The 21,479-nt window shown below is 46.4% G+C and overlaps 1 protein-coding gene across 2 annotated transcripts in view; it reads right to left on the minus strand.

Moving 5' to 3' along the window:
• LOC135898283 (complement C2-like) overlaps positions 1-21,479 on the minus strand; it is a 240,593-nt gene that overhangs the window by 66,488 nt on the left and 152,626 nt on the right. For both annotated transcript variants that reach the window (XM_065427150.2, XM_065427151.2), the window contains exon 12: positions 578-679. In XM_065427150.2, coding sequence (XP_065283222.1) covers positions 578-679 — 102 coding nt within the window. The remainder of the gene's footprint in view (positions 1-577; positions 680-21,479) is intronic.

Here is a 21,479-nt window from a genome sequence, read left to right on the forward strand (position 1 = left end):
TAAAAGTAAGGAGTACCGTTCTGTGATACTTAGAAGTAGGGACAAATTTGGAGAAACTTTACCCTGGTCAATATTTGTTCTGTCTTTACCAAGTGAGCTGTGTGTGCCTAGATTTGAAGTGCGTGGATAGTTTGGGCTCCAGCGTGAGCAATGTTACTATCATAAAGAGTGTCGAAAAATGACAACACTGTAAATTTTCTGCGCATGACAAGCGCACGAAGACTGATTGATTTCTTTAGTGTGTACGTAATTTCATATTGCGGGGAGCATAAAAACGCGAAATTATTTGCAGTATTATTCAATCTGCGAAAGTCAGTATTATCATTCGTATTCGGTACACAAATTACGTCATTCGAACACCCGTATAATATAAATGAGAGTAGCGGAAATAACTTTCTAGCCTTTTATCAGTAAATTGTTAAAGATTTCACTGCAATGGCTAAGGGTGACGTTAGGAAGTACAAGTTCAGAGTTGATAAACATGGTTCTTTGCAGCACAGCAGTGATATGAATTAGCGTTTAGAAAGCTTTAGCGTCTCATTTATTTATTGCTGTGTGCCGACCGAAGCGCACTTACCATCAGTGATGAGAAATGCGGCAATTTTTCTGTCGTTGCTCCTCACTGTATCGACATTTATCTTCATCCTGATTAGTGCAGCGTTGATTGAAGTGCCGCCAGCTGCAAAATTATCAGAAATGCATGAGTCAGAATCATAGTTTCTATCCATTTTTGTCAATCATCAAATTTCAAAAAAAAAATATGTGTTCAATATGTATATGTTTGCAATCGATTATTTTCAGATTTCTTCTTTCGTTAATATTCAGCAACGCAGGCACAAAGATATTGTCACAGAGTACTGCCAGCAATAACGCTGAGGGCAGTGCGAGGTATTGTCTTCCATTTTGTATGCCTCTGAACGTATCTTTATAGCCTGTACGAAGCCTGTAAATAGTCAGTAAGTATATTTGATAGCTCTCTTCTCCACGTAACATATTGGTGGAGGTTGCGCACTCTTCAAGACGTTGGACAGATTTTAGCAGTGGCCCCTCCTTAGCTGTATCGGCAGTGCTTGCTCAAGGCAACGCCAGCACCCGTGCCCAGCGTCACTCTGGCACAACCGCGTGACCCAGGCAGTATTACCGCCGCTGACAAACACCGGTGTTGAAGAATGACTTCAAGATTACAAACAGGTGAGTGTAAGGAAACAACGGGACCGCGCCGTCATGCTACTTTATCTTGTATTTTACTTCTCGGAAACTGCACACATCTGGATCGATACCCATGAGGAGGAACTCACCAGCTGGGACGTGTGCAAAGAAAAGCTGAGGGATTTGTTTGGCAAGCTCGTTGACCACAAGCGTGCCGCGCAGAAAGATCTTGCCAACGAATTGGTCATGTCCACTAGCTGCACTCTTACAGAATACCTCCCCTCGTCTAACATGAGCTCGAACTTCTTTGCTTTCTTGCCACGGAAAGGGACAGTTTAACGCGACAGCGTTAAGGAGCCCGTGTAGGAGGAAATTCGTTGTCGGAGTCGGAAGTCACTTCGGCAAAAAGATTTTCGAACCATGCATACACAGTTCGTCCATGCGAAGCAAGGAATGTTCTGAACTAATTGAATTTCTCAAGCTGAAGTACGCACAAAAACTATAAACTGCGACTTACAGACAATATAGACATGATAGCTCCCAGAATATAATTGAACCATACGAGAAAGCATAACTATTTTATGCGAAAACTCGAAGAAACCCTTTTCCAGCGTTTCTAAAATTCACACACTCGCCGAGGCTTCCGCCATTTGCGCGTGCTGGCCAGCGAGTGTATCGGGAGTCACGGAGCGGAGCTCCAGGTTCCTTGCAATACCTCCAGCTGGCGCTCGCCTCCACCGCATTGCGGCCCATGCAAGAGGCCGCGTTTGTACCACAAAGCCATCCTTCGTGCATAGCGTTCACGGCCAGCATTTCCTAGTAAACATTATGGTCAGATACACTCCAGTTGCCGGGAAGCATGAGAATCATGCAGTCAGGGATTTTTCAATATTATCGCATTCCACTCTTAAGGGTGAAGCTTAAGCGTCTTCCAACTTTTATATCTCGATTACCGGTCACTGGGTAAAACTTCTGTTCTGAAATGGAGGTTACACACAGGCGACGGCAGACTGATACAGCGACATTCCTTCCGTGCCTCCCTTACTTAGCGCATAGTTATACAAAATGATGTCGTCAAATGCTTGCGTGAGATGTTATTGAGCCATCTCGTAGACATTGGCCTTCCATGGTTCATCAAAATAAGAAGGATGACAGCTGAGGCTTCTGTGTTGATTATCGCCATCTCAACAAAATAAGACAAAATAGATGTGTATCCGCTTCCGCGGATAGATGGCGCCCTCTATTGTTTGTGCTGTGCCAAATATTTTTGTTCGATAGACCTTCGCTCCTGGTACTGACAAAACACAGTTGATGACATGGACCATGAAAAGACGGCTTTTATAATACCCGATGTTCTCTATCAGTTTAAGTTGATGCCGCTTGGGTAATGTAATGCCCCGGCTGCAATTCAACGTATTATGGACGCTTTCATTCACGGTTTTAAATGGTCAATCTGCCTGTGCTACCTCGGTGATGTTATTGACCGTTGATTGACTTTTGCTGCACACGTCGAGGATCTTTAGATATTTCTTTGTTTTCTGAAAGGCGATGCTACAGCTCAATGCATCAACATGGCACTTCGGCTGCCGTAGTGACAAGACTGCTCGGGCATTTCGTCGATTCGTTCGGTGTTCGTCCCGATTCCGCGAATACTCGCGCCATTAGGACCTTCCCCCTGCACATGACCGCTCCAACGACGTTCGAAACTCTGTGAGCCTTTGCCCATATTTCCATCGCTTCGAGAACAATTTTGCTGACGGTTAGCATACTCTCATAGAACGTCTCAAGAAATACGTGCATATTGCCTGATGTCCTGAAAAAGGTACACCATTCGCTGAGTTAACCGTGCGACTCACATGATCCCCATTTCTCACCTACTTTGACATGGTGGCTCCAACGGGAGTTGGCACCGATGCCATAGAAGCCCCGACCATAGAATCGGTGCTGTTCGGGCGCAGATCGCGCAAGGTTTCGACCGTGTTATTGCGTACGCTAGCCGCCTTCTGTGTGAAGCAGAGCGCAATGACTCCATTACGCAACAAGAGTTCCTTACCCTTATTCGGGCAGTGGGTAAATTTCATCCCTACTTGTACAGCCAGGTATTCAGAGAACATCATGGACCGTCAGGCTTTATACCTGCTTCAATCACTAAAGGATCCCACTGGACGTGTCTGTCGCTAGGGTCTGCGACTTCAAGAGTACTGATAAAAAGTTGTGTATAAGACGGACTGGTTGCGTGAAGACGCTGACTGCTTGTCGCGCGATCCACACACCGAAGTTTCCGACAGCTGTGAGTCTACCTGCGTGCTGTCCATAAGCGCGCTTACCGGGGCTTACCTTCTCGTTAATAGTTTCAATGCTTTCTGTTTCATGATTATCATATTTTTGCATCGGTCTTACTACACGTCCCCGACCTAAGTTGCAGTATGTGAGGTGCGGATGAACAAGTGAAAAGTATAGCTGCTTTGCTATAGAATATGGAAGAAGACGGTTAATGCGGCTGATAACGCCTATAGGCCAACTCATTTTCATTTTGATATGATTGACGACGAGCTCATGTCGTTGCGGAAGTGTACACCCAGAAACGTGCCGTTACTATAACGTGCGCCTTCTGAATCGTCGAAATAGAGCTTTGGGTTATGCGTTATTGCCTTGTTTTTTGCGTGGTATAGCATGAAAGTAGTATTTTAACGTTTAATCTCAATTGATTTATATCAGCCAAGCATGTAACTTCTAAAGCCACTTATTCGCTTGCAGGTGAAGTTTTTTTAGGTTTGAGCCAGAAAGGATGTTAGTATCGTCAGCGTAAAGGATAATGTTCGAAGTTGAAGAAGTCTTTATGATGTCATTTTATATACGAAGTGAATAGCAGAGGTACTAATATATATCCCTGAGGTACACCTCGTAATGTTCCATGTAATGTAATGTTGCATGGTCTGAGCAAGTGTTGTTATGTAGCCGAGTGTACTGTTGTCGTCCAGTCAGGCCACTTTCCATTAGCTCGTTACCGACGCCACAAATTCCGTAAGTTTCTGATTTTGTTTGTAGAATATTATGCTGGTCCGAATAAAACGCTCTGCTGAAGTCAAGGAAGCTACCAATATTAAAACGTTTAACCTAAATGTTTTGAATTACGACATTTTTATACAAAGTAATGCTGTCTCAGTCAACTTGCCGGGTTGCATACCGTATTCATGATCATTTATCACAATCTTGGAGGAAAAGAAACCAAAAGACGCGTGTAAATTATTTTTTCAGAAACTTTAGAAAAAACTGGCAGAACTGAAATTGTTCATAATGCAAGAAAGGGGTAAGGCGTGCAGACACGGACACAAGAGAAGTGCGCAACGTGAACGGGTTGTTCGTATTGTCAGTGTTCGGGTTATCCACTTCTCTTGTGTCCGTGTCTGCACGCCTTACCCCTTCTTTGCATTATGAATCATTCCCAACTAGCTCAGCTTTCTATCGTGCTAAACTGAAATTGTTTTATTTCCGCCTTTGAAAGCGACAGTAACAGAGGCTACTTTTAGTCTATCCGGGAACACTCCAGTAACCAACATCTGATTACATATGTAAGTCGGCGGCCCTATGAAGCATCCAGCAGAATGTTTAATTGGCATAGGGGAAAAGTCATCATCCCCAGCAGCACAGGTATTTATTATAGAACCAATAATGCTTGTAATTTCTACTGCTGTTGTTGGTGTCAGAAATATCGAGTCACAATTTGATGTGTGCATGCAGGACGCAAGGGCGGTATTGTTCGGGAAGAGATTTGTGGCTGTACATTTGCCCGCTTCCAGTAAATGTGCATTAAGTTTGTTTGCTAACCCGACTCAATTATAAATAAAACCATTTATCAGCATTCCACGAGGTATTGTGGTAGTTTTGTTACCTATGAGAGTTTTAATTTCTTCCAAGATCTGATTAGGGGTGTTCGCTATGTGCGAGAACTTATTTCTGTAAAACGATAACTTTGCTTTGTTTGAACCTGTGTTTGGCATATTAGGAAACTTTTTGTACTCGGCTGTCATCTCGAAACTTTTTGTCTTGAGAAAATGGAAGACTATCATTTTTTTTCTTTTATTCTTGCGAAAAGAGCTTTGTGATACAAATTTTCGAGCATTTCTGAGCTGTCTAGTCACTACCACAGGAAAAGCGATATTATGATGGTTAATCACTCTTGTCATACCCGCCGTGGTTGCTCAGTGGCTATGGTGTTGGGCTGCTGAGCACGAGGTCGCGGGATCGAATCCCGGCCACGGCGGCCGCATTTCGATGGGGGCGAAGTGCGGAAACACCCGTGTGCTTAGATTTAGGTGCACGTTAAAGAACCCCAGGTGGTCAAAATTTCCGGAGTCCTCCACTACAGCGTGCCTCATAATCAGAAAGTGGTTTTCGCACGTAAAGCCCCATAATTTTTAACTCTTGTCATGAAATTATCGTGTGCTTCATTTGTGTCACTTGTACGGTAAACAACAGCCCAATTTGTTGTCATTAATTGACTGAAGATAGCGACAATATTAGAATCATTGGTTCTACGTGTTTAAAAAAGAGTGATTCGTTTTTTTACTGAAAGAAAAAAAATACAAAAAGCGGTAAAGTGGTCGCATAGACCCCAAGAAAGGACTGCGTAAAGGACCATGCCACAAGGAAAGTTTGTGTAACAGAGATCCATTGTTGTTGCTGACGATTTGCTTACTCGTATTGGCGGCTCAATGATGTTAGAGCAGCCATATAGAAGCATCATTTCTGTTAAGGCCACATGAGCAGGAGATCTAACCATAATATGAATAATAAAATCATCAATATCAATAACGCGCCATTTATTTGAATTCGCATTTTCTAAGAACGACTGAATAAACTGAAGGAAGGCCTCTGTGTTTCCTTGTCAGGGTCAGTAAAGCACAATGATAAACATGTTCCGTTGTCGTACACTAACAGACTCGAAACCATCGAAAATACTCGTATAATCAGTCTGGATGTCAAAAGCTAGGCTTCTGCACACCACCACGTCTTAGGTTTTCTGGAAAGTGACTCATTCAAGCGTTCTAGTGTGTCCTGCTGCCGCTTATGAAAATGTTTCTCGGGCTTCTAAAACAAGTGCACGAGGTACGAACTTGAAATTTCGTGAAAATTCACAGAATTCCAAGCGAAATTAGTTGAGGAGATTTCACGTCATGCGTTGAAATCCAAGTTTATCGGATCATTATTGCGCCCTTGTTTTTTTCATGCATGAAATACAACATTCATTGTTTGTTTTGCCGGTGACATCGGTGAGCTAATCAAGGTTTCTTCCTTATATCTGGGGAAAACTAAGGGCATGGCATGGGTAATGTGTCGGCAATGTTTCAAATGGGTGGGTAAATGCGCCTTTTTCCAACGAATACTTATGTAAGTGGTAGATAGCGCTGTTAGTGTGCGGGGGTAAAACTCATACTCTGTGCAGGCAGAATTACACCAACCGTTGTCATATTTTGCGAGCATAGGGGGAGCAATACGCCAAGTCTATGTGCGCTGGTAAATGCGTGTTGATCAAATGCAGCCTTAAAAAATTCTAAGCAAGCATTACGCTGCTGTTAATATGTAGGTTTCTCAATGTGCCAAGAAAACTCTGCGTTTCGGAATTTTAATATTTTGAAGGAATTTGCAGCATCTTAAATTCAATGTGTCGCGAAGTTCTAGCGTTTCTATCTCATTTAGAGGCGTTACGATTAATTATTGAACGCTCTTCGTTTCACTTTTTGTGCGTGATGCATGAGGTTCACCTGGTGTTATCACTGAACTAAAAGAGACAGCTTCTTTGCGTTCAGATTTATTAAGGATGAGGTTGTGGGCGATGTGTAGGTGAAGCTTAATACCGATGGTTAATTCGGTTTTCGCAAGAAATTGCGCATGCAAACGCTCTAGAGCGTTTTGAGCGCGCCTAGCGAGCGGAACAGGATTGAGTCCTTTGCCTTCGTAGAACTATAAAGGCCCCAAAGGCGAAATTTAGCGAAAATGGTGGTGCGCTATGGAAACTCTCTGGGCGAAGTTAGATGCGGTTGGATCAAACAGCTTTTGTAAAAAAAATTTTTACTCGAGTGCGATATGGCAGCTATGCTTCCTAGTTGCGCGGCATAGCTGTAGGGGCACTATAACGTAAAACTATTCCAATATGTTTTTATTCTAGGTGGGTATTTTGTAGCGATGCCTTTTGCGATTCTATGCTTTTTCAGGCTTTTCGCGCTTGGCCACTGGTCAGAGCGACGGTCTGCCCACATTATCAACGCGATCAGGCGGCCGTGTGTGGTGGATGATAAGAATAGCATAGAATAAGTCATAAGGCATCGCTACAAAATAGCGGCCCTAAGCTCCTGACGTCAAATTTGTGTAGCCGCCGACGCAAGCATCAGGCGGTCACCCACAGGGTTGTCTAAACAGACCAATCAAACGCTCTCCTTCTTCATAGGAGGTCACTTTTGTTTGTTTGAAAAATGAATAACATTGCCTACACTGAGCGGCCTGTCGTATCTAATTGGCTGACAAGAGGCGAGGAGCACGCTCAAGTGGAGAGGGATTCGACGGGGCAGAGCCAGTGCACTGACAATTGATAAGCGGATGAAGAGGGTGGTGCCGACGTCTGCGATTGGCCCGCTTTCCCGCACTTAGCTTGCGATGGCTGGTCGAAAATTGCGGCGGCGTGCAACGGAAGCTTAAGAATGACGCTAAAACGGATCCTCAGCAAAGAAGAGTTCGCAGGATGAGGTCGAAAACGTGTAGAAAGTGCTCGAAAATGTTCCACGGCCACGAAAGAAGGTTTATTATACGCAAAGAAACCCATGCTCTCCGGCAAGGGCGAGTTGCCAGCGCCTGAGCGATCGGCGGCCGCCATCTTTTATTCCTTTCGGAACGGGGCAGCCTGCGGCTATTCAGAAGAAAATTCAGTTTTGTTCGGCATATTAATGCATCTTGAATCCGTGCACGTCACTTTGACGCGGTGAGCTTTCGCGGTTTTGTGACGTCACGTGACAGGCAGGTGAAGTGGGTGCAGCCCGAGAATTTTTGACCAATAGCAGGGGGCTAATGACGAAAAGGCGTCGAATCAGAAAAAAAACTTTTTTTATTTTTTTGGTCCAACCATGCATAACTAGTGTGTACACGTAATATCAGATGGGAAGGTATCGCGGTTTTCGTAACGTTGCGTGACAGACAAGTGAAGTGGGGATGGTCCAAAAATGTTTTTGACCAATCGCGGAGGGCTGATAGCAGAATTGGAATAGAAAAGTTTGGAATAGTTTTACGTTATAGCGCCCTAGCTTGCGGAAAGGAAAAGGAGATGAAGGCAAGTGTAATGTCTGACATACTTTCTCCGTTCTGGGTGGAGTTAAAAGCACTGCAAATAATTACTGAGCCTTCGTATTTTCCTCCTGTTTTCATATCTCATAAGACATTCTTTATTTGGCTTCTTTGATGTGTTCGGTGAACTAAACAAGGCAGTGTGTTTATATTTGGCGAATATACTGGGCGCATTATGGCAAAACATATGTAAACTTAAGTCTGGGACTAATTACGACATTCGCGGTAAATTAAGCATGCAAGCGATGTGGAGCTTTTTGAATACATTTTGCCAACAAAGTATAATTTAAATCGCTGCCCTGGGAGACCTGTGAACTGAACCAATATCAAATGCAGCAAAAATTGGGTGCGGGGGTGGGGAGGGGTGTATGAAGGAGGGAGCACACCATGGTCAGTGTTCTGGCGAAGTAACCTACGCGTTGATATGGTGTTGGCTTTTTAAAAATTTGGAAGATGAAATGCTTCAAAGCATTCCATGCGGGCAAAATTCAAACGGAACAGTGGTATACAGGCGACTTTCAAATGTTTCCGATGTAAACAAAGGAAACTTAAAGTTTAATTACAGCTGTTCGTAAGAAATAGCTTCTCTGGGAACTGGTTGCATATCTCTAACGTCGCACACATTTGCTCACTTTCTTGTGAATATTGCAAGTCGCTTATGTTCATTGTACATAGCTGTGTAAGAGCTGTACAATACTATTACGTCAATTAGCGATACATTTGTGCTGTAGCAATAAACACCAAGTGCGATTTCTGGTTTATTTATGCAAACTTATTGTGCCAAATGTAGTTTTTATGTGTACTGTACTGCTGCTATTGGGCGGGATCACGGACCTCTGTGAGGCAATCACTGCCTTTGTCCGTGCATCATCATATTGTCACGTGGTGGTGACGTTGAAGAACACAGTAGCAAATACTGTGAAAGACAATACTAACTTTGATTGGACGAACCTGGGCCCACAAAAACAGGCTACACTTATAGCACAACGATAGCGGCGAACACGGTCGGTGATCGTCGAAAATCTGATCAGCGGGTCAAGCGCGTCGGCTTTTATACAGCAGTCGTCGAATGTTCCAGGCTAATCGTTCGGGCCCGCGTGCCTTCCGCAAAGTTCTACACCATTCGCGTCACGCGATGAAATCAGATAACACAAGGTTCGGCGACAACAGACTGACGGGTAGAAGCATCGATAACTTTCTAGAAACTTCGGATACATGCAGGCGCGTCCCGCGCTGTGCGATTGCATTTGTTAAGCGGCGAAACGTGGTCGCCTGATAAAGATAAGTACACGTGTCAATATCACACCGCACAATTTTCCTTAAATACCCCTTTTGGGGAATTACATGAGGAGGGGGTTTGCATCTTGAGATTTTGTGTGGTTTGAAGAAAGGAATACAATATTGTCACTGGTACAAAACTATTTACACGGTGTATTTACAAGGCGTATATAAACAGCAGCCGAGAATCCCGAGAGACTGTTGACACTTCGTCGTCTTAACCGTGCACGACCTTGTTCTCTTTTCCCACCGTAACATGACCCGGCGCAAAAAAAAACAATTAGACGAGGCCGTCGGCAAGGGCATAGTAAGGCTTAAGCCGAGAGACGTGTACGCCGTCATGTGATGTGGAACCGCGTAGAATGACGGAGGTCTCTCGGATTATCTTGTAAGTAACGATGGTCACTTGACGTAGAACATGGTAAGGGGCTGTGTAGCACGAAAGGAGTTTCTCGGAGAGCCTCACTCGGCGGCAAAAGGATCAAAGTAGCACGAGAGAGTCTGGTGAAAAATATGTGCCACAATGGCGGCGATTGTAAGCGGGCCGTTGAGATTCCTGCGATTCCAACAGACGACTACGGGCAAGCTGACGTGCATGGTCAGCGTGCGCGATGGCGTCGCGGGCCTACTCGGTCTCTATTCCTGTATCAAGGGGAGTCAAGTGTCCAATGGTAATGCAGGGTCACGACTACAGAGTAAGTAAAAGGGGGAATACCCAGCAGTATCGAGGCGTGAGGAATTATAGGCAAACATAACATAAGCAAGCGCCGCATTCCAGTCATTGTGGTCGGGTGAAACGTATTTCGGAAGTATGTCAGTAATGGCCCGATTAAGTCGCTCAGTAAGGCCGTTGGGATGGGGATGATAGGAGGTAGCTTGTTTGTGCTTGGTAGAACATGAGCGTAGGATATCGGCGATGACTTGGTCGAGGAAAGTGCGGCCACGGTCAGTAAGGAGCTGTCGCGGGGAGACAAGTACTATCAACGTCAAGTGAAACGGGAGCAGCGGAGCGCGTGAGCCAATCATAAGTAAAGGTATAGAGCGCGCCATCCAGTCATCACCATTGACTCATCATCACCATGCACTTCCGCTTTGGCCTCGCCACGCGATCCACCTTTAGTGAGGTATTTTCGCTTCTGTTCTTGCTCTTACATCGGAAATGGAGGAAATAAAAATGAAGGAGAAGCTAAACTTTCCAATTTACGGCGAGTACTGTCGCACAGTTATAGCTGAAACCATAAGTGCATTGGCGCGAACAGCACTGCGCGTAGTGCAGTTTGCACCGTCATCGTTGTATATTCGCCCATGCGGTTTGCGGCTTGTGCGCCACATTAATCCTTTCATTCGGCAACGCCCTATCGCTGGCAGCCGCGACGGGGGCCGGCGTGCCGAGCGCCTTCGACCGTTTGTTTGACTCCCAAAAGAGTGCCATGCGTCCGAACCGAACGTGCGCGATTGTCAGTGGTGATGACTGCACGGCGTGCACTCTACCTTTATTTAAGCTTGGGCCACGCGCTCCGATGTTCCGGTGTCATTTGATGCTGATAAAGTATATCCCGGAGCAGGAAATCTCCGACGTCGGTTGCGCAGCTCGGGGGCTCTCCTCAAGAGATGAAAAAAAATATGGGGTTTTAGGTGCCACAACCACTTTCTGATTATGAGGCACGCCGTAGTGGAGGACTCCGGAAATTTTGACCACCTGGGGTTCTTTAGCGTGCACCTAAATCTAAGTACACGGGTGTTTTCGCATTTCACCCCAATCGAAATGCGGCCGCCGCGGCCGGGATTCGATCCCGTGACCTCGTACTCAGCAGCCTAACACCATAGCCACTGAGCAACCACGGCGGGTATCCTCGACAGATGGCAGGGCACGTCGCGTAATCAGTAGCTACAGCGATCCAGCTGTTGGACTCGGGGAAAGGGCCGAGGCTATTCAAAGCCACGCGAAAGAATACCTCAGGTGGAATGTCGATCGGCTGTAAGTACCCGGTAGCATAGAATTCCATATTAGTATACCTGGAGAAAAATCTGGCGCTGCGATCGTTCAACCATCATGGGAAGGATAGGAAGTACAGGCTTCGGATAGGAATTCTGTTGACTGGCGGTTGACTGACGGTTGACTGACTACAAGAATTTTGTAGTAGTTTTGGTTTCGCTCCTAGCGCAATTGCTATAACTTATCGCAAATGCTTTAACCTAAATTGTGAAGCTCTCCTCTCGTCCTTTGTGTTTTTTGACTGGTTTTTTCCTTCAATTACGTGCCAACTGGCCCGGATTTCAACCCTTCTGCTATAACCTGCAGTGGGACAGTGCAACGCAAAGCTATCTGCCTTTGCTATGTTGCTCGAAGTGGCGATAGCGCGCTGGGCCAGTGACTGGGACGATGTTTGTGTCGCGGTGTGGTGTCGAAGCCCTGACGAGAAAGCGACGGCATCGTAAACGTCGAAAGAACATGTTTTGAGCATACGTACCTTGGTTAAAATTTAAGTGTGTTAGGTTGGCGCTGTAGCGTTACGTGCTTTATGAAACTTCAGAATAGAAAAAAAGAAGGCACTATTGATACAAGACATATACAATTTTACTTCTAGTGGCTTGACAATCAAATTTTATTGAGGGCTTCATTACGCATTGCTCGTTTATGTGCTCATTGAAATGCGTGTTTTATGACTTTGAGAACACAAAATTACTTGTGGTAGGAAAGGTTGCTGCTTCCTGGCTGTAGTCTAGTGTCACAAAATGGGTAAGTGCAAAACCACGGCATAACGCTTCAGAAGTCGTACGTCAATATAAGATATGATGAAGCATACTCGTAGGACGCCACTAGCGTCCTAGCTAGCACTGCAGCATATGTGCTTAAAAGTACTTGAAGACGTTCAGGAATCGTGACACCCAACGCAGCCTTTCGTAAGAGCGAGAGAGTTCGCAAATGCCTGTCGTCTGCGAGAAAAGTCTCGCGTTTGCAGCGAGCAGGCGTCGTAGCAGACGACATTTGTAACATTCTGCTCAAGGGCGGAACCCTTTCTCACAATGCAACATTTTTATTTCCATAAATACTTGATGAGTATTTTCATATAAGTACATGGACGGTTGTTATTCCTGTTGGAAAAATAAATAAATAATTATTCTCTGGAGTTAAATCGGGAACAGAATCGCACAAGACTGTATACTCTGGTGTGTCCTGGTGATAAACCATTGTAAACTATGCTTCCATCTCAAAATCATACAAAGTTTATGTAGCGTGTTGTATATTATATAATATACTGCAGAAATAAAATTATATTTTACGCGACAACATTAGAGTATAGTTTCGTTTACTGCGCCGCAAACGCCACTAGTTTAAAGATCGAAGTCAATCCGAAGCCTGTATTTCCCATCATTCCCATGTAGGTTGAGGCAACGATCATGAGATCCCTCGTAGACACTAGCGCCACAGTTCCCTCTGGGGTATTTATTTAGAGACTCTATGCCCGGCAGGAAGCGTTGCTGGAGTTTTGCGATGTTTACAGGCCTTGCAAGCCGCTACATAGCGCCGAACGGAGCGTGCGAGGGCGGGCCAGTAGAAGTGGCGGCGCACGCTGTCGTAAGTACGAGCAAACCCAAGGTGTCCGGCAGTTGGGGCGTCATGAAGCTCTTGAAGCATGGTTGAGCGGAGGTGTTAAGGAATGGCAAGGAGAAGGGGAGGACCGTAAGGACGAAAAGTGCGTCGCTACAATATCCCGTCGTTCAGAACGAAACACCGTAACCATGGATCAGTAGCAGCAGATTCCATTCGGTCAGTGAGGGTCCTCAAAGTAGCGTCATGGCGTTGCTCGTAGGCCATGTCCAAAAGCTGGGAAATGGAAAGAACAATAGCGGAAGCGTCCATGTCGCCATTGGCGAGCGTGTGTACAGGGTAACGGGACAAGCAGTCGGCGTCCTTGTGTAGGTGACCAGACCTATACAACACAGAATAGGAATACTCTTGTAGCTGCAACGCCCATCGTCCAAGGCTCCCTGTGGGATCTTTTAAGGACGAAAGCGAACAGAGAGAACGTGGTGACAACATACAACAGACAACGTGGTGGTCCGTTACGATAGAAAGGGGCCTGGCGTATAAATAGGGGTGAAATTTCGTCACTGCCTACAGAACTGCCAAACATTCGCGCTAGATAATTGAGTAGTTCCGCTCCGCAGGTGGCAAAAGACTGCTAGCGTAGGCGATGACACGTTCATGGCCGTATTGAACTTGTGCCAAGGCGGCACCGATTCCGTGGTCACTGGCATCGGTGCGCACCTCTGTAGGGGCTGAAGTAGCGCAGTGTCCTAGAATCGGTGGGGTGGTGAGCATGGTGGTAAGGCGCGAAAAGACGTCTGAGAGGATCACCATGAAAACGGTACACTTTTCTTCACGAGATCCGTGATAGGGCAAGCTATTGTAGCAAACTTTTTAACAAAGCGGCGGAATTAAGAGCAAAATCCCACGAAACTTCGGACATCTTTTGCGGGCCTTGGAGCAGGAACTATTTCGCGGCGCTAATTTTCTCTGGGTGCGATCGGATGCCAGTCGCGTTGAGGACATATCCAAGAGCAGTAATCTAACGATGGCCGAAGTTAAATTCCTTGGAGTTGAGCTGTAGACCGGCCGTGCGAAAAACGGCAAGTATAGCTGAAAGCCCCTCATTGGGGGGGAGGGTGTTGCCGAATGTGAGCCTGAACACAATAACATCACATGCTCAAAGGTAGCCAGAGCGTTGCATAGCCAAAAAGGCGTAACTTTGAAGTGGTAAAGACCATCAGGCGTTATGAAGGCGGTCTTTTTATGATCTAGATCATCGACAGCGATTTGCCAATATCAGGACCGCAGGTCAATGGACGAAAAACACTTTGCCCCGTATAGGCAATCGAGGGCCGCATCGCTACGAGGTAGTGGGTAGATGTCGTTCTTTGAGATGCATGTTGAGGTGGCGGTAATAAACACCTAATCTCCATGAGCTGTCCTTCTTTTTGACCAGCGCGACAGGGGACGCCCAGGGACTTGACGATGGCTCAATGGTCTCTTCCGCTAGCATCTTCTGACGTAACGCTGCGAAGCTGAAACTCGGTAGGGACGCCGATGGATGGGTGGATTAGCACCACCACCAAGTGACGTCTGGCCTAAGGGTTGGTGGATAAGGTCGAATATATCCTTGTAGGACAGCAATAGACTGCAGAGCTGTTCAGTCTCCACAGGAGTGAGATTCGGGGCGATAATTTTCCTAATGTCGTTGTCAGTACATTTGGCAGAACAGAAAGGCTCACAGGAAGAGTCAACGGCAAAAGTCTCAACGAAACTAACTTCTAAAGCAGTCACTGTAGCCAGGGTGATATCTTCAGGCAGAATTCGCTTAGCGAGCCTGAAATTCACGACCGGTAGGTACCAGTGATTGTCTGTGACCCTCAGTAATGTATGCTTGGCAGTAACGCTTTGGGTGAGAATGATGACAGTCATGGGAGCGGAGATATAATCACCATCGGGAACTGGCATAGAAGGCGACTTTTCCATGTATGTCAAGACCTGTGGTGGAACGTGAACAAAATCAGTCGGTTTTAGGCGAATTTCGTGTGGTGTTGGAGGAACGTCCAGTAGAGGCAGATCAAGACGCACAGTACTTGAGGAACAACCGATGAGCATTGAATGGGCGGAGATGAAGTCTAGCCTTGTATGAGGACATGGAGCCATTGATCAAGCACAGTGAAAAGTACGACAGTATGGCCGCCGCAAATTCCCACACGTGCAGTTCAATTCCCACGACGGTCGTCGTGCTACTATCGACGATTCGTACGAACCGAGTAATGGCAGGCGTAACAATGTGCTTTAAATGGTGGCTTAGGCCGCTGGTCGTAACCGATATGTGTGCTGCGGTATCTATGAGGGCTTTGATGGGTGCGCCATCAACTTGTACGTCAAGAAGGTTGTCTCGTAAACAGCGTCAAAGGAGGATTTTGCACCGAATCCTACAAGTAGCACCACCTCAAGGTGCCGCGTTACCTAGTTGTCCTGCTGGGAAGGTCTTTGGTAAGTTGGCAACGGCGAGCGGTGAAGCTGGGGCGGACATGGCTGGCGACGTTGAGGCGAGGGCGAGCAAGGAAAGCAACGAGTATAGGTAGTGGCGTCGCAAGCGTCGTAGAAGTGACGAGGTGATGAATTTCGAAGCGAACTTGAATTCCGGAAGGTGTTTCGAAGGGAGGACGGCCAACAGCTGCGGCCGTGATGGGCAACGTGACCGATTCGGCGGAAGCAGCAAGAGACTGGCCTGTCGTCAGGTGTAAGCCAGTCTGAGGGATTCCTGGTAGTGTAGGAATAACGTACACTGTGCGGTGGACTGCGATAAAGCAGCTGTGAGGAGCACTCAAGAAGCAGTCACTGGGAGGGCCCATGTTAGCGATTTCCTGGCGAACCACGGACTGGATCAGCGATATCATTTCAGCAGTGTTGTTCAAAGACGTCTGTTGAGGCGAGGCAGGAAACGCTGCTTCAACTTCGCGGCGTCCGATTGGGGTCACGTTTTCTTGGTGGTGGCGAGCTAGGTTGGTCGGCGGGCTTCGTACAGGAAGAGGTCGCTGCAGTATTTGGAAGCAGTGTAAACTGTTTGTATGTATGGCGACTCTTCGCCGTGTCGAAATGGCGGCATTCCTTCATGCTGGCGTCGACAGCCGATAAGTTTCTGAAGGCCAGAACGTTGAATGCGTCGTCCGTGATGCCTTTGATAATGTGTCCAACCTGGTCCGCCTCTGGCATGGACGTGTTGTTTTTGTGACAGAGGGCTAGGACCTCCTGAATGTAGGAGACACACGACTCGGTAGTAGTTATGGCACGCGTGGCGAGTTGTTGCTCGGCGGCTGGTTGTCCACCGGTCGGATTGCCAAAAACGCCGGACAGCATTTCTTTGAAAAATTGCCAGCTGGTTAGCTTTTCCTCGTGTGTTTATAACCACGTTGGCGGCGTTCGGTGAAGGTGGAACACGACATTGGCAAGCATTGTGATCAGATCCTACCTGCTCACCTTGCTGATACGTCATACATTTTCAACCATTCTTCTACGTCAACACCCTCGAGGTCGGTGAACTTGCCGGGGTCTTGTGGTTGAGGTAGAGCAATGTACTGGGTATGCGTAGTCGGCATTTCAGCTGCAGGTGCGGAGCCTTCAACTGGAAGCGTGGTATCAGGCTGGGGGAGACGTCCGCTGCGGAGCACCGTGGCGAAGAAGCGTACCCCGCACGTCCACCAAAATGTCACGGGTATAAAATTGTTTACCCGGTGTGTTTACACCCAGTTGAAAATGACAACAGAGGTTGTGTTCAGTACTACAGAAATTTCTGTTGTACAACAGGATTTTTCTGTAGTAGCTACAGATTCCTGATGGAGCGACAGACTTTTCTGATGTACAACAGACATTTCTTGTTGTGACTACAGAAGTATACTCTGTCGTATGTCTGTTGTTACAACAGAAAGCTGAAGCTCTACAACAGATTTTTGTAGTACTACAGAAAATTTGTCATCACTACAGGCACCCTGTTGTCCCAACAGAAATGTTCCTGAAGTAACCCGAAAAACTTCTGCAGTGCTACAGAGAGCTGTTGAAATACTACAGAAACCTATTGTGGCAACAGGCCCCCAATAGTCACAACAGAAGTGTTCCTGAAGTAATGCCACCAACTTCTGTTGAACTACAGAAAAATGTTGTTGTACGACAGAAACCTATCATTGCAACAGGCCCCCAGTTGTCATACCAGAAGTGTTCCTGAAGTAATGGACAAACTTCTGTTGTACTACAGGGAACTGTTCCACAACAGAAACCTATCATCGCAACATGTACCCAATGATGACAACAGAAGTGCACTGAAATTGTGCGATGCGACAAGCTTCTGTAGTGCCCAGTTGAAAAAGACAAGAGGAATTCCTGTCGCAACTACAGAAATTCTGTTGTACGACAGAAGTTCTTGACATTTCTTAATTGAGAGACATTTCTGACGTTACGACAGAAATTCTGATGTCGCAACAGAAGCATTCTGTCGCGAAGGCCAATAGTTATGAAGTCGCAACAGAAACGTTCTGTCGCGACAAGAGTTCTGAAGCCGGAACAACAGCTTTATATCCCAGCAGCGACTCCGACGTTACGACACCAATTCTGACGTCGCAGCAGAAACATTCGGTCGCGACACCCAAGAGTTCCGAAGTCGCAACAGAAGCGCTTTCCGTCGCGGCCCTTTAAAATTGTATGTTAGTTTCGGATCGGTGGTGTACACTGTACTTTTCTCTTGCGCGGTATTCAATCGCGCTTCTCTGAAGCCGGCAATGCTGATGGCACCGACAGCGGTATTAAAGTCGACGTGGCGAATAGTTATAATTGTACCGTGACGACGCGGCAGCAGCAACGCCCTACCGGCCTCCTCAAAATCGGCCGCTGATCTAAATCATACCATCTGCGGGAATGGCTGCGTATCCGTTTTGTTGTTTGTTTTTGGTAAGATGTGGCACACAGGCCTGTGGACTTACATGTGCTGTTACACTGACACATTAGTTAATTTCCCAGGAATATTTCACAAGCTTATGCGAAGCGGAAAAGATTTGGGTTGTTCCACAAAGTTGCGTGAAAAGCTGTCTCGCTCGGGTTTCATTATTCTGGTACAGTGCTGCCGTGAGAAGCCAGTATGCTGTCAGAAAGAACTCTCATCCACGAATGTTTATGTAGCTATTTTGCATTGAACACACGAATTATATGCGTGCTCAAAAGTCTAAAGAACGAGAGACAACTGTCGAAAGTAGCAGTAATAACCCTAAAAGTCAACGTTGTCTATTTCTGAATTTCTTATTTAATATGGATATCGTACATCAAAATCGATGTTCTAGCACTCCACGATGTACCTGTCGATGGTACGAACACTCTTACTCTTCTAGAGATGCGGCACTTAATGCGGTGGAGTGATAGCGGATCTTGGCTCTTAAAATGCAAATGTAAACATCAGCGCATCAGCCAAAATGCACGCTGGAAAAGCATGTCAGGGGTTGTGCTGTGGTAAGATGCCGGGCTCGGAATCGTGAGGTCGCAAGTTCGAATTCTAGGCGGGGACGCTTTTATAGTTTTCTTTTTTGTACTAACAAATTTACATAGCCTTAAGGAGGTCTCTGTCAATTTTTCATTAAATATTGATCAAGAACTACAGAACACTCTACTACAGGCCGTCACACTACAGACTACAGGCAACAGAACTACAGAAACAACGTCCCAAAATGCGACAGACTGTGAAAATTTCCTGTTGAGTTTTTCAACTGGGCAAGGCGTACATTAACACCAGCCGAGCATCCCGAGAGACTGTTGCCACTTCGTCGTCTTCACCGTCGACAACCTTGTTCTGTTTTCCACTCGTAAGAATATAAAACCATTTCTCGGGCCCCCCATGGTTCTCCACCGGGGACTGATAACTAAGTTTCTTTGTTCTATACAAAAATACCTCACAGACGCATTTCCCGGCTCTTTCATTGAATGTAGTAGTAACTCGCAATATTATATATTTATATTGTAATGCGAGTGCGGCGCCTTGAACGGATTGCAAGCACTACTTGACAAACGCAAAACCTCGGCCATTTCAAAAACGTACTCTTCCACTGGCATGCTGCTACTCTGTCCTTCTGCTTGTACTTTTCTTCCTCTTCTCTTACTTGCGACTTCCTTCGTTACCGTTGCACAAACTACCCGCTCTCCCTATGAGTTCGCCCAGGAGTAAGGCAGTAGTTAAGCGCAGGTTTCACAAAGGACTTAAAGCTTAATCTACCTAGCATGAGTAGTAAATGTGTGTTCGCGATTGTTATCTAATTCGAGAATCGCGGCCAAACGAAACGTGACAGGGCCCAGAGCTTCCACAACGCCGAATGCGCCAGAAAACTGGGATAACAATTTTTCACAGCGCTGAGATAAACGCAGTGCCCGACCAACTCTGACGGATTACGCCGGTTAGAAAGACCTAGCAGGACTTCGCTCTAACGTATTGAACTGCGCTTGGTGGTCCGGTATTGCTGTCCGAGCTCAAAGGTGAGCCTGGCGCGGGATCTCGCTGGAGTCAACTTTTGCAGGGCGTTTTCGCAGAGGCGTATCGAAGCCAAGAAGGTGGTTTTTTTTTTGTTAACTTGGCGTCTTCCCGTAGAACTGAAATGGGGTGGTGCGAGTATCTATCAGTTGGGACGTGTTTAGAGTGAAAATCGCCGCAGCGACGTAGTCATCCCAGTCGTCGTGTGCGGGGCAGACGTAGGAAAATATGTATTTTATGGTGTAGTTGCTGCGCCCGACCTGCCTTTTCCTTCTTGATGGTGAGGCGACGCTGCAACGTATCGTATTCCATGTTTAGTCAAGAAAGTTTTGAAAGCAGGCGCCATCAATTCCATGCCACCGTGGGAAATCGGCAACTTCGGCATGCCATGCCGGAATATGAGGGACTCGTTAATAAAGGTCATGACATAAGTGACTGCAGAATTAGGGACGGCTCGACCTTCCATTCACTTAGACATGTAGTCCACGGCCACAATGAGAAATTTGTTACAATGTTAGCTGCGTGGAAGAGGGCGCAAGTGATTAATGCCCACAATATGGAAGGGTTCGTCAGGAGAGGCGATTGCTTGTATCTGCGCAAGTTGTGGGCTTGTGACAACCTTACGAGATGTACAAATGGTGAAGGACGACACGTACAGGTATACATCGGCCCGCATGCTAGGCCGCCCAAACCGTTCCTTAACGCGAGCCACAGTATTAGGCTGACAAAGGGCCCTATAACGTAAAACCATTCCAATATGTTTCAGTTCCAATCTCCTGACGTCAAGCTTGCGTAACCACCGACGCGAAGATCGGGCGGTGGCCCGCAGGGCTGTCTGAAGAGACCGATCAAATGCTCTCGTCATTGATAGGAGGTCACTGTTGTTTACTTTAAAAACAAATAATATTGCCTACACTGAGCGGCTGATCTTATATAATTGGCTGAAAAGAGGCGAGGATAACGCTCAATTTGAGAGGGTTTCAATGGGGCCGAGCCAGTGCATTGAAAACAGATAGTCCGATGAAGAGGGTGGTGCCAGCACCTGCGATTGGTCCGCTTTACCTTACTTAGCTTGCGGTGGCTCGTCGAAAATTGCAGCGGAATGCAACGGAAGGTTAGGAATGCTGCTAAAACGGATCCTCAGCAAAAAAAAAAGAGTTGGCAGTGCGAGCTCGTAAACGTGCCAAAAGTGCTCGAAAACGTTACACGGCACACATAAAAATTTTTATTGTACGCGGATACACCTATGCTCACCGGCAGTAGCGAGTAGCCAGTGCGTGAGCGATCGGCGGCGGCTATCTTTTATTCCTTTCGGAACGGGGCAACCTGTGGGTATTGAGGAAAAAAATTAGTTTTGTTCGGCATATTAATGCATCTGTAACGCGTGCACGTCACATTGACGAGGGGAGTTTTCGCGTTTTTGTGACGTCGCTTGACAGGTACGTGAAGTGGGCGCAGCACTAAATGTTTTTACCAATAGCCGAGGTCTAATGGGGAACGGCGTTGAATCAGAAATAACTGTTTTCTTTTGTTGGGTCCAGTCATGCATAATCAGTGCGCACACGTGATATCAGATGGTGAGCTATCGCGGTTTTCGTGACGTCGCGTCAAAGACAGGCGAAGTGGGGGTGGTCCACAAAAGTTTTTGACCAATCGCGGAGGGCTGATTGAAGA

The sequence above is a fragment of the Dermacentor albipictus genome, chromosome 5, assembly GCF_038994185.2.
Source record: "Dermacentor albipictus isolate Rhodes 1998 colony chromosome 5, USDA_Dalb.pri_finalv2, whole genome shotgun sequence".
NCBI classification, from domain to species: domain Eukaryota; kingdom Metazoa; phylum Arthropoda; class Arachnida; order Ixodida; family Ixodidae; genus Dermacentor; species Dermacentor albipictus.